Raw genomic sequence first — 14,004 nt, 5'->3', positions numbered from 1 at the left:
TAGAAAATTTCGGGTTGTTGTGTTTTTTTGAAATTACATTGTGTGTTCAAATGTGGAAGACGGTGATGAATGACAATACTGTGCTGCAGCGTTATGTAGCAGAGAAATTACACAAAGAAGCACAGCACAGTCTGCCTGTACCACCAAGGTAATGTTATCACACCTGGAAATGCTGTAACTCAAATCAGTCAAAGCCCCTGCATTCATTACCGGGGGTGGTAGCAGCTGATTCGTGATTACTTTTATTACCCAAAGCTTTACTCGTAAGACTAGCTTTAGCTTGCAACTAACGTGTGACAAAAGTGTCGCTAACTAGCTTACTGAGCCTGTTAGGCAGTTAGCTCAGAAGAAGCAACTTGTTTGTGGATGTGGACGGATATAATGAAACGGTGCGTTGAATTAACACATCTTGGGAGAGAGAGAAAAAACTCACCCAGCTTTCAGCAGTGTTGGTTAGCTTCTGTTTCTTGTTCGAGTTGCCGAGAGTCTCCATGCCTGGCAGCAGTCAGCAGCTAATTCAAACGGTACCTATTTAGAAAAACAACCAAAAAAAAAAAGCAAATACAACACCTAACCCGGTTTATTTACTTGTAGAGGTATCTGTTCGTGGGTCAGGTGCGTCTAGCGGATGGAGGAGACCGGAGCTGAGCAGCCTATCTAGCACAACAACCGGGAAGAGGTATTTTTCCAAGCTGCCACGTCACCATCGAAGAAGTGACGCGTTTCCTCCGTCTTTGGTTGGTTCCAGAAAAACTGACCTGGTGTCAGTTCTGCTTCGTCATCGTCTCCTTTCGCGCAATAGCTGACTCGGAGACGTAACTGATCCGCAACCTGCAAGTGTGAAAATACATTTAAAAAAAAAAACAATGTAAAAATAAATAAATAAAAGTAAATAGATGTTTTCGAGGAGTCATTTCAAATATTTATGTTTAAAAAAATAAAATAAAATCTGTAGGTTATTATTACCAACCTGGTCATGTGTGTAATTATACAAATAACAGCGCTGGCAACTGGAAAAAAAGAGGGGTTTGTAATTAAAAAGGTAAACTTAATAAAAATAGAACAGCTATTTGCAGTTGCAATCAGCTACAGGGTGGTGCGTACGCTGATTATAGGACTGCTGGTGTGATTTGAAGGGGATGCTGGGCAGGAAGCTGCTTACTGAGGCTGAATCAGTGTGAGAAATACGCGCAGCATCAGGGAGGAGCGCTCCCTCAAAAGCGAGCGGCTCTGTGGCGTAATGTAACAGACCAGACCGAGAGGAGCGGCGAGCAGACAGCAACGGGGATTTAAGGAACTGCAACTCCGGGAAGAGGCCCGAGCAAGGCAGGTATGATGCTATGAACTGTGCAACATGTGAATCTAAATACAGAGAGATCGCATTCTCATCGTTAGCCTATATGCTGGCTTAGATGTGTTTAAAAGGCTACAGTAATTGTGATGTTAACAAGCTATGTGGTGTTGGAATAAATGAATATTGCTTTAGTGATGACATTTAACTTTTCCCCCTTTTCTTGTTTACAGCTTTAGAAATGTACTGTAGGTATGACTCCTAGTAAACGTACGTGGACTGTCTCTGATGTTGTATATAGTATAGGTTTCATTTATTTGCATATATTGATGCAAAAAGTTATTTTCCGTAGATCGTTTTGCATGAGCTGGAAGGCTTCGCTTTTATATGACGATGAAACATCAGGTGACATAGGCTGCAGTGAAAAAACCAAGTCCACACAATGCAAATTAGGCGGCCTATTTTTGAAGTATACAAAGTAGTTTTGGCCTCCTTGCACCCTTGGCCTTGCTTTAATTCTATTTTTAATAATTCACTTCTCTGTTCCAAGTTGCATTAGCTTTGACTTGAAACGACAAGGCTTAATTACAGGACGTGTAATGACCTGTTGCCCCACCCAGTAGCCTTGTGTTTTAACCTAGTGTTTCAAACTGTGTGTGGGGCCACTGTGCTACACCCCAAAAGTAAACTTCAAAAACCAGCTGTGCCGCACACATCACATGTGACAGACTGCCACCCTCTTATATATATATGGGAAGCTTGGGAGACACCCAGTCCCAAACCTGACATTACTGCCAGAATCCACCCCAAATGTGGCCAGGCAAGCCAGAAAAGTACTCTGAGGCTATTTTTACATGTGCTCTGTGGAATAGGATGTGTTATACCAGAAGTAAAACAACAATGGCTTGTTCTGTTAGTAAGAAATTAATACTTACGTGTCTCGGTGAGCAAACTGAGATGTTAAACTAGTGCTGTTTAGTAGTCGTGAGATCTATTACAGGACAGAAATGTTTCAAACATTTGCTCTGTGATTAACATTATTGGGATACCATGTTTACTAGGAGTCAGGGAGAGAGATACAGCATAGTATCACAATATTTATCTTATTGGATAAAGTAAATACTGTCAAAGCTTAGCTTTAAGGACGTTATTTGCAGTTGACAAAAGGTGATAAATCGCAATATAGGTTATTGCTATGCTCCGCATATTGCAAAATTTAAAAACAAATGGCAGTAATAAGATATCATGAGTGAAGTATTGTAAATATTAAATACTGTAGCGCCGGGTCTCTGATGATTCGCACATCTATCATCTATAGATAGATATGTACATGTTGTTAATAACTAATAGTTTACAATAACATCGTTTATTCTAAAGAAGCTTTCTTACATTTTTACAAACTTTCATTTTCCCTTCATTTTGATTGTATTTCTCTTACTTCCCAACAACAGTCATCTTAAAGTTTTTTGTACTATAAAGTAAAATCCCTACATTCCCCTGTGAGTAAGCAGTCAGCAATGGTGGGGAGGAAGAACTCCTTTTTAGCAGAAGCAAACTCAGAGAGGTGCAGCAATCTGCTGTGACAGGCTGAGGGGGAAGAGAGAAAAAAGAGGAGAAGAAATGTTCAGCACATCATTGGAAGTCCCCCAGCAGTCTTACCCTGTAAGAGCACAACTAAGGGATGGTTCAGGGTCACCTGATCCAGACTAAACTATAAACTTTGTCAAGACTTTTTAAAGGCTAGTTTAAGAAGTAGAGAGGGTGTCTATCTACCCTATCTGAACCCATTTGACATTTACTTTACTTATTCTCTCTTACTTGATGTTACACATTTCAGCAACAGAGAACTCAGTTATTTTTACTTTATTATTTTTAGTTAAATTAATTTAGCTAATAAGAGTTTATGTCACACATTTTGTTACTTCACACATTATGAATTTGTATATTGACCGTTGCAAAGCGAGTTTGTTTGGGGGCACAGGTACTTCTGAGGCTGAAGAAGCCCAGTTACCCATTAATGCATCAATACTTACAATCAGATAAATATTAATATTAATAATTAACAATTTGGGACCATTTATCTGGAACAGCAAAGACTTGAGATATGAGAGTGAGTAAATACTTAAAGAGTATTTAAACATTAATTCCGTTTGCTCATAATATTTATCTGGTTTTATCTAGGCACGATGTTGAAGGCAGTATTTCTTTTACTTCCAGTATTGAATTTTTACTCTGAGTCTGTAGTATTTCTACTCTTTTTAAAGAGCAATGAATTATTGCTATTCCAGCTACCAGTACTAACTTATATTAATATTAATTATTGTTGCAGTGTCATTATTGTTGTTTTTGTTTCCATTATACATCAGCAAATACCTTGGGAGTTTCATCAATAAGGGAAACTGGTATAAAAATAAAAACAAATAAAATATGTAGAGTTTGCTGTAGATACCCCCGTGTGAATGATTAGCTTTTTTTCCCATCATTGCAAGCCTATCTGGACATTTCTTTTTTATCATAGATTACTACTACACACAGATTATTACAAAATCTCAACTATATGAGATACTTCTTTAACACATTTTTGTGTTCATGTCCCGAAACAGTAAAGCTAAAACTCCAGAAATGCTTTACTTCTGAACACAGAGAAGCGTTTTAGTAACTTCATAACATAAAGTTAACTCCCTGGTCTCGTCCCTTCCTACAAGGCAGGGCCGCCGCTTTCCTTTATTGAAGGCTAGCTACATGATGCACAGACAGAAATGATTGGACAACAAGGCAAGCATATCATTATGACGGGCCCAAAATGGAGTTGAAAGCCTGGTTCCCCTGGAGTAAAATACAGCCTTTGAGACAACTGAGTGACTTGTCTTGAAATAGCTTGGGTGAGTACTGGCGGCCAAGTTATCCATCATGGCTTGTGACCATGTGGAATAGTTTTTTGATGCCAGGTTTCCATCACCACCCATCCCATGAGTGTTCTGGTGCTCTGGCCAGTGGGAAAATACTGTCGTTGGCACACTGGGGAGGGAAGGGGACAGGAAAACGGGTCCGCTGACACCCGTGTGCAGTGTATATAGTGCAATCGTCTAGGAAACAGAAAACCACATAAAAACATGTGTCACAGATAACAGCCCCCCTTTCATTCTTATAACAAACAAACAAACAAATAACAACAACAACAGCATTTAATATGTGTTTACATTGTTGTTTATTGACACCTGAGACTGCTTTAAACTAGAATGAATGAATAGTTCCTTAGGGTTTGTGCTCAACCACACTGCCTCTAAATGATACAGTGAATCACGTCTTGCATTATACCAAACCAAAAGATACATAAAGCCTTGTCACTAACATTACGATGGTCTTATAATGTTTGCTTTGTTGTGTTGACCTTGTCCAGAGTCTACATTTTCATTTCATTTCATTTCATTTTCATTTTTCATTTATTTATTTATTTATTTCACACTTGGTACAACAGATCAAACAAACCAACCACACTTTCTATCAACAAAGCACTACAACCATGTGTGAAAAGGAGCAGGAAGAAGAAAATATTCTTATTAAACCCTGCCCCCTATCTACAATCCAACTTATATTACAAGTGGGCACCAAAAATCAGGGAACAAACTAATATTAACATTTCTCTCCGGTCCTAACCCAAACCAAACAACAAATTTACAATCAGAATATACCACTCCACATAGTAACAAGGAGAAAAATAAAATTAAATAAATAAAACAAAAAATTATAAAGTTGCAGGTTATTTTTAGTGCAGTGTTTAGTGAATATTACCAGACAGGCTAAAGGCTAAAGGTAGAGCTCACTTTACTTAGAAAATAAATGCAAGAAAGAGAGGACAAGGGAGGTAATGACTGATTGGGGGAAATTATAGTACTACTGTGGATAATTAACTTTACATGTAAAGTTCAATATAGTTTACCCATCCGCAGGAGCGATGATCGAGTCTCCTTGACCTCTCAGCAACTTTTAATCATCATTAGTTTGTGCAGTACAACCAGCCAAAGACAATGAAACTTATAACTTCCTTTCTGTACTTCACACATTACAATATCATGTGAAGTGTGACAGATCGTGAGCCAGATGAGTCAGTGTCTTTGACATTCTGGCTTCAATCAGACGGTGAATTCATACATCGCGTGTCGCTAATGTGACTTGGTTATTTAAAAGTGAAAAATGCCGTTAAATGATTAAAAACACATTTAATGTTAATCCAGGACGATGACCACAGACTAAACTCGGTAGTTTGCATAACTGTGATGGACTCTGGACTCTTGTATTTGTGGACGCTGCTATCTTAGGTCCTGGGTAGCAGCCGAAATATTGTGAGGGAGAAAGAGACGGAACTGAAAGAATTCCAAGCTGAAATATATGGGATCATTTTTTAAGAACCAAAGATGGTGGAAAAATGTGACTTCCAGAGGGTGAAAGTTTTTTCAAGACATGCTGTTTTATGTTCCAGTTAACCACTGAAATGACAGTAAATTTAGCTGTAAGTGAATAACTGTGTTTAAACTTTCAATTTGGATGCTTTGTTTTAATAGAGCTTACTTCTAGCAGCACTTTAATCCTTTGAATGTAAGAAAATGATGTTCTTTACTGGGACTTGCCAAATTCCACATTTATGCTAGCTTTACACCAGCTAAGGGCTGGAAAGCAGCTGTGATAGGTCAGGTAACATCTGCTTTTATAGAGCAGCATCCAGTTGGCTAAATCCACAAAGAGAAGTAAAGCTTAGAATCACCAGTAGCAGGTGAGCTGACCAAAGCCTGTCCATGAAGATCACAAATCTACTGGAGCTCATAATACAGATTTTTATGTGACTTATTTGTGCTGCACAGCAACACCAGAATTTAGGGTCCCCCCAACCTCCAACTGTTAAATCCCACTATAACCCTTTATTATAAACCATTAAAGCCTGTTAGACTTTGTGTTCTTCAGACCTCCATCAGTTACATAACACAGACTGAATCCTGTGTGGGTTAGTCAGAGGGCATTCTGCTCTAATGCTTTCTCTCCAGCAGTAATGTTTTCCTCAAAATTGATCCGAGGAAACTGATACTTTGGGTAGGCCTCCTGTATCCAGCCACGCTCTATTTCTATCCCATGTTTTATCCTACTGATAGGTTTCTAAGTAAACATAACATCATGTATGTATCCCAGATGACTTTTATTGTGATGCATTTCAGGGCTGATTGCAATAACCTCCACGTCCATTAAAGGAGCTGTTACCTTTTGGATGTCAAAGGATGAAAATGATCAGTGCTGTAGTGTACTCTCACAGTCATTAAGTGAAAATAGCCCAACAACAAACACTTCACTAACTCTTCTCCAGTTTTGCAAACAACAAGGTAATGTTTGACCATACACTGACTGGAATGACCATAGCAGTTGCTCGCTGAGAAAAAAAAAATCTACAGCAGTGTAATGGAAAGACTTTAGAAGTACTAAAAAAAAAAAGGATGATTGAATGTCCAAACAGAAAACTGCCTGAGTGCTTCTGGTGAATGTCCAATAAATGGAAAGTATAACTCGCAGCATTAACTCATACAACCACATTTGGCTTTGTGTCACAAACTCCAAAATAGCTTTTTAAGATTAAAATGGACGTTTTATCCAGTGGAATCCAAGACTTTGTGTCAATAAAACATTCATGTCTTCATTGATTACTCCTAAAATAAGGAAGAGCAAAAATAAACGTAAACCCGAGTGTTTTCCAGCTCTCGTTACTTGTTTGTACTTTTCTGTCTTGTACAAATGACAGTTGCACACGCTTTCCGAACCTAACCGCTTGTCAGTGTAATCCTTTTGTTTTCTCTCATCACAGCTATAAAGCCTCAGCCCAGAGCCACATTGTCTGTGCATGGACAGTGCAGGCACCCATGGCATCACAGGAGCTCGTGGATGCGAGAGACTCAGCCGCTGATAATACGAACCCAGGAATGGAGGGTGCCGCGGTGCCCAACGGCGGTAAAACTTGCCCCGTCCATGCAGCGGGTGGAGAGGATACAAAGAGGAGCTTTCGGAAAGGCATAGGCAGGCATAATGATTACGTGAAGATCTCCCTGCCGGAGTCCAAGGTCAATCGTCTGCCTATGGAGTGGTGGAAGACAATAATCGCTTTCTTTTATGCTGGTTTTAATTTGGTCCTGACAACAGTTGTAATCACAGTGGTCCACGAGAGGGTTCCACCCAAAGAAAGCAGCCCGCCCCTCCCTGATAAGTTCTTTGACTATGTTGACAGAGTCAAGTGGGCATTTACAGTAACAGAGATCAATGGGATGGTGCTGCTGACCATTTGGTTGATACAGCTGTTCTTCTTTAGATACAAGTAAGAACCAACAGCATTAACTGTATGTTGTTTTCTTTTATTTGTTTTCTCTTTTCAATTTGTTCACGATTGCTGTGTATACTGTATGTGACAACCAACCCTTGAAACTTGTCAGTGATCTGCGCGTCTGCATGTGTGATGAACTCAGGAAGTTCATCAGATTACTGAGCCTTCTGATCAAATCAAAATCATTTTCCGGCCGTTTCAACACTGGAGTTTCCTCTTGTATGGCTGTTCATTTAGAAAGCAGTCTTTGTGATTTAAAACTGAGTACAGGCTAAGTACCAGGCTATAATCATTTTAATCCAGCTGAAAAATGATGAATTTACATCATGTAGTCTTCTACATGAAATTACTTGTGGGAACTAAGACATAATTAAATTGACAGTGCAAGTAAAATCACAAGTTTTACCGTCACGGCTTAACCTCAGTTCAATTGGCTGAACAGGAGCTATCATATTTGATGCGTTGATTGATCATACGGAGTTAAATTGCCTCCAGTCATTAGCATTTTGTATACTTTGATAGATTTTTCATTTTTTATCAAAGAAGTTTACCTTTTCACAATTAATACCAGTGACTGTAAAAACTGTATGTATCAGGCAGACGCCATCATTTATACCTCTGTGTCACACTCTCTTCTTGTAGGTCAATAGCATGTAGACGGTTCTTCTTCCTCATTGGCACCCTGTATTTATACCGCTGTGTCACTATGTATATTACCACCTTGCCTGTACCTGGCATGCACATGACCTGCGCTCCGAAGGTAAGAAGCATGCAAGCATCAGAGTGTTACTCGTCATTTCTCGCCTGTGCACTCTGATGCACTCTGGGACTAGTTGTCTTGCACAGCCACTCTGGAAAAGCAGCTATAAAAAAAAGAAGTCATTTTAGGTTTTTATTGCCTTGAGACATCAACAATACTGAGGTGCATTAGTGTCTGAACAAAAACATCTGCTCCTGGCAGTTGTTTTGGTTGGATACTGCAAAAAGGTTTGCAGGTTAGACAATTTAGTAGTTGTTCTTTTCCTAAGAATTGGGAATGTTGTGGATTGAGGGTCAAAGCTGTCAGCTGTCTTTAGGAAGGGAAACATCCTGCATAATTTGAGCAGCAGGTCTAACAGAAAAATCTAATTTACATTTACATTTATTTAGGTGTGGTTGTTGGTACTTCCTGGCTTGTGTAGCCACTAGGTAACAAAAGCTCAACACTGCGATTAGCATCGTGGAGCACTTCTGTTGTGTTTTGTACGTGTTTTGGAGTTTTTACGTGCTTCGGAGTTTTTACGTGTTTTGGAGTTTTTACGTGTTTTGGAGTTCGTACGTGTTTTGGAGTTTGTATGTGCTTTGTCTCTAGGGGCCACCGTAAATATACTTCTATTTATTCACTCCACATAAAATGTAAAAAATATATCACATAATATAAAAACCAACTTTTTACATTTCAACTTTTAACTATTTACATTTTCAGCTTTTTTTGGAGAATTTATCCAATATTTTATCTATCAGAAAATATACACTCATTGTTAACTTTGTTGGGTACACCTAGCTAGGATCAGGTTGGACCCTGTTTTGCCTTTAGAACGGGCTTAGCTCTTCGAGGCACATATTCAACTGGAAACATTTCTCACAATTTTTCATCCACATGGACTAGATAACCTCACACAGATGCTGCAGATTTGTGAATCTTGTGTCCCACCACATCCCAAAGGTACTCTGCTGGATTGAGATCTGGTGACTGTGGAGCATGGTTGAGTGTAGTGAACTCACTATCACGTTCAAGAGATCAGTTTAAACGCCAAATTCTGAACTAACTGTCTGAGAAATTTAGACTTACAGACCAGGCAAGATTTTTCCAATCTTCCGTAGTCTCAGTTTCCTGTTGTTACGAACAGGATGATCTACAGCACTACGAGAACAATGGTCTTTAGTGCAGTAGCCAATGAAGTTGTAGCGCATTCGGAGATGCTCATTTGCAGTCTTTGGTTGTAGAAGGCGGTTATTTAAGTTGCTATTAGCTAGAAGCAGTCTGGTCATTCTTCTCTGACCCCTGGCATCAACAAGGCATTTTCAAAAAAATCCTATAGATAGTTGTGTGGAAAAGTTCCAGTGGGTCAGAAATTTCTAAAATACTCAGACCATGCCATTTGGTCCTATCAACCATATCATTTAATCACCTTTCTTCCCTATTCTGATGCTCAGTTTGAACTTCAGCAGGTTATCTTAATCATGTATACATGTCTAAATGCACTGGGTTGCCTCTATTTGATTAGAAGATTATACATGGGTGTTAATGAGGAATTTAACATGTGTACCTAACATAGTGAATGGTGAACATATATTAATACTAATAATAACTCTCTTTTTCTAGGTTCTCAAATGTGAAGATTAGCTTATTTTTCCATTTCACATTTATTCTGTAGTGAAAATAATTCCTCTGTCTCAATATTACCTCTGATCCTGTGTTTATCTCTCTCGTTACATCATCAGCTTCACGGAGACGCCCATGCGAAAATTCAACGAGTCCTGCGGCTGATTTCAGGTGGAGGGCTTTCCATTACAAACTCCCATCTCCTGTGTGGAGACTTTCTTTACAGTGGGCACACTGTGATGCTCACGCTCACCTATTTGTTCATTAAGGAGTGTAAGTACTCAAAGTAATGCTTGTTTGCTTCCGTGTGTGGGAGAATTTATGGGATTTCTCTATGAATAATACATGAACTACATTGGACTCATTCAGCTTTTATGAAATAGAGCGCTTTCTTAGCAGGAGCTAACAGGCTACATATAACTGACAGTTGCTGATTTGTTGCTTGCTTTAGTGTTTTATTAAAAAGTTTGACCACAAAAACAATCAGTATATGTTTTATTTTAAAGCCGTGTATTTCTGGATATGTACTGTATTGGTAACTAAAGGTTGATAAAAATGTGTTTGGCCAAAAAAAAAAAAGGGGGGGGGGGAGTCAAATGTTTCAAAATAGCATGTGTCTTAGTTTTTACTGTTACTAAGATTTTACTTATGGAAGCAAAATAAATAAAGTCAGAATTTTAGCAGGACAATGAAGAAGCTGTTCTGAGATTAAAGTCACAAGAAAAAACTGCAACCATACTTTTCAGCACTTTGCAAGAGCAGATCAACATCATTACATTCAAAGACATTAGTGAGGAGGTGCAACAGTATACTAGATGTAAACAGTGGTATCTTGGCATTTGTCCATTGCAATTTGCTTCCTAATGAACAAAAAGCTACCATGTCATCCATCTCAGTATATTATTCTGAATAGTAATCTCTCTTCAGGCTCTGGATGTGTATGATAATATGGTGATTCCGGTATAAAGGCCCGTTATTTCATTCTACTGTAAGCAAAATATGCAACATGCTGTATCTTTGTGGTGTGATGATGTTAATTCAGCCTTGCAAAATGAAGCAAAGATGTTCTTTGGTGGGAGGAAAACAAAAGCTTCTCCCAAGTTAATTGCTTTAAATTCACGGAATATGAGAGATCTTTTTAACCGAATACTATCCATCACCCTTGGCTCGCTAATGTTTTCCTACATTATCTTTGATAAGACTTCAGTAAATTGAAAAAACAACATTTTACAAATAAATACTGACAGCAATCTTGTCTTTCCTGCTTCCCCCGAAGACTCGCCGCGGTCCTTTTGGTGGTACCATCTCGTTTGCTGGCTCCTGAGTGCTGTGGGCGTGGTGTGCATCTTGGTGGCTCATGAGCACTACAGTGTGGATGTGGTCGTGGCATATTTTATCACCTCCCGTCTGTTCTGGTGGTACCACACCATGGCTAACTTACAGGTTTGATCAAAAGACACAGGACTCCTCAAGCATGGAGGACTGTTTTCCTAATGGCACTGGGTCCACTTTGTTGTGGGGGGCAGTGGGGAGCTATTAGTTATTACTGCTTTTGTTTATAGGAAATGATATATATTATTATATATGCTTACAATTCCTCAAGTATTTTTAAACTGTGCCAAAAGCATCTGGGTGTAATTCTATGTCATTGCACCATTACAATGATACATTACACCCTCTAATGGACAAATTTTAAGCACTGTTGATGGAATTGATTAATATGCTTGGCACACTGACCACAATTTATTGTTGTTGTTTGGCTCAAGCATTATGCTTTCTCCCTTCAGGTCCTTCATTCATTATATATATATATATATATATATATATATATATATATATATATATATATATATATATATATATATATAATTTTATATATATATATATATATATATATATATATATATATATATAAATTTTATATATATATATATATATATATATATATATATATATATATATATATATATATATATATATAAATTTTAAACTGGAAATTTCAAGTTACTTTTCTCAAAATTTTGAGTTAATAACCTGAAATTTCGAGTTAAGAAGTCGAAATGTTGAGAAAATAACTCAACATTTCGAGAAAGTAACTTGAAATTTCGAGTTATGGATCCTTTTTTTTGTGGCGGAAACGGGCTTCATAGACATCAGACAATCTTCTGTCACAGACATTTGGGTGACATAATGATGTTACTCTAATGTGAACTTTTTTTCGGTCTTCTCTTCAGACCCTGAAGTGCTCACCCAATAACTACCTCACCAACACCTGGTGGAACCCACTCTTTAACTTCTTGGAGAGGAACGTCCAGACCGCAGTGCCGTGTTCATACAGTTGGCCCATAGCCTGGCCTCCTTCCTGCCTGAAGAATCCCTGTAAGAAGTACTCCATGGTACAGAGCACACGAGAGGAGTAATATGACCCGGATATGGCAGCAGTGTTGCTCGATAATCCACCGAGGTGGTATTCATTCATCAAAGTCTTGCCTACTGGGCAGAAACATTGATACCAAATGTGTAGATACGAGTATGTCTAAGAAGATAATCATACCATCTCTGTTTGTTGTCACTGTGATTTATTTATAAGTTCAAGTCCTGTAAGTTGGGGTTTTTTTTTCCGTAAATGATAAAGTTGATTTTGCTCCTGGTCAATTTCTTTTGATAAATGGACAGTTTTTATGATGCCTACTTGCAGTTTTGTTGCAGTATTTCATTTGGTATATGTACATTTTGTCAGGGTTTCTCTCATTGTGATATTAATGTGCTCAAGTCACAAGGTGCCTTAGTTTGTTAAATGTCTATAGGTGTACCAAAGCTGCCATTATCAGTCTAGGTATATTTGGGTTTTTTTTTCTCTATTATTATTAATTTTGTATTAATTTAAGTAGCATTGACTGTGTATCCCAGCTGTAGTCTTATCATTGTAACTTTGTATTAAAATGTACCCTTACCAAAGCATAAGAGTGTTGCTTTTATTTCACTGAACACTTCATCAGAGGAGATTGTTTAAAAACTCCAGGTTAACAGAAAATACTTCCTCTGGGCACATGGTAATTAAATCAAATCCACATTAAAAACAAAAACTCTCTTGTTTTTGCAAACATGAAAAATTTGAAATTCAACTTTCTGACTGATGAAAAATTAAAAAGAAATAAAATTTTTACTGTCAGACAAAGGCTGCTACGGAGCCCCGCAGGGGACATGGGAGAGAAAAAAATTAGGGAGAAAAAAAAAAATTAAGACAGACTTTTAGCCGCATTCTTCGGAGGCCGCCAGCTCGAAGCCGACCGGGAGGTCGAGGCACGATGTGCCGGGAAAGCGGTGTTCCTCCCGGCTGTAGTAGGTCTCTACCTCCCGTTAGCTTCAAGCTAGTGGGTGTCAGATCTCCAAAAACATCGGAGCACTTTTGCAAATATGTGTTGTCTTGTAAACCGAGCAGGTATCTGACGTTTACACAACTACATTCACGCCTCAAAATATCTTAAAAGTGTATTTTGTGACCCAGAAAGAGTAATATTACAACTAAGTAGCTGCCGCCATTGTTGGAGTTTTGCGAGATCTCGCAAAAGTCCGTCTTAATTTTTTTTTCTCCCTAATTTTTTTTTCTCCCATGTCCCCTGCGGGGCTCCGTAGGCTGCTAATACTTAAGTACATGTTGTGTTTTTATTTAAAAAAAAATTTTTTTTAAATAAATTTGAATTACAAGAATTACTTTTTTTACTTTTCATGATGAGGTAGTGTGTGTAGAATCTTGAGGTGGAAAATGAATTGAACTCACTATGGCATATGGCTGAAATATGAGACTATCTGGAGCTACTTTCTAGATGCCTTGCATATAAGTGTTGACAGCGCAGCTCTTTGTATACATTTGATTTACTTGCCAAAAAAGTGAAAAAGTATTTTTTTCTTTTTTTTTTTAAAAGTAAAATAAAATGAAAAATAAAGCCTCAAAATGGATAAAACCGAGAATTGTGCCACTGCCAAACCTGG

At 38.2% G+C, this 14,004-nt stretch overlaps 2 protein-coding genes across 5 annotated transcripts in view; one reads left to right on the top strand and one right to left on the bottom strand.

The window, feature by feature from the left end:
- The window catches only part of papss1 (3'-phosphoadenosine 5'-phosphosulfate synthase 1), a 34,166-nt gene extending 33,477 nt beyond the window's left edge, over positions 1-689 (bottom strand). For all 3 annotated transcript variants that reach the window (XM_085409755.1, XM_085409753.1, XM_085409752.1), the window contains exon 1: positions 434-689. In XM_085409755.1, the coding sequence (XP_085265881.1) occupies positions 434-493 (60 nt within the window). In that variant the 5' untranslated portion in view covers positions 494-689. The remainder of the gene's footprint in view (positions 1-433) is intronic.
- A 501-nt stretch (positions 690-1,190) lies between these two features.
- Positions 1,191-13,375, top strand: sgms2a (sphingomyelin synthase 2a). Of its 2 annotated transcripts, none has more exons than XM_085408545.1 (6): positions 1,191-1,330; positions 7,137-7,640; positions 8,289-8,406; positions 10,131-10,284; positions 11,288-11,454; positions 12,246-13,375. In XM_085408545.1, exons 2-6 carry the CDS (start codon positions 7,192-7,194, stop codon positions 12,429-12,431), a joined length of 1,074 nt encoding a protein of 357 aa, XP_085264671.1. In that variant the 5' UTR covers positions 1,191-1,330; positions 7,137-7,191; the 3' UTR covers positions 12,432-13,375. The 2 variants fall into 2 exon arrangements, with proteins under 2 accessions (XP_085264671.1, XP_085264672.1); XM_085408546.1 differs by having other exon boundaries at positions 1,202-1,326.
- Positions 13,376-14,004: the final 629 nt, after the last annotated feature.

The sequence above is a fragment of the Rhamphochromis longiceps genome, linkage group LG6 (genome assembly GCF_057381845.1).
Source record: "Rhamphochromis longiceps isolate RC_006_pf linkage group LG6, R_longiceps_female_GT1.1, whole genome shotgun sequence".
NCBI lineage: Eukaryota > Metazoa > Chordata > Actinopteri > Cichliformes > Cichlidae > Rhamphochromis > Rhamphochromis longiceps.
This window is presented reverse-complemented; position numbering and strand designations above follow the sequence as displayed.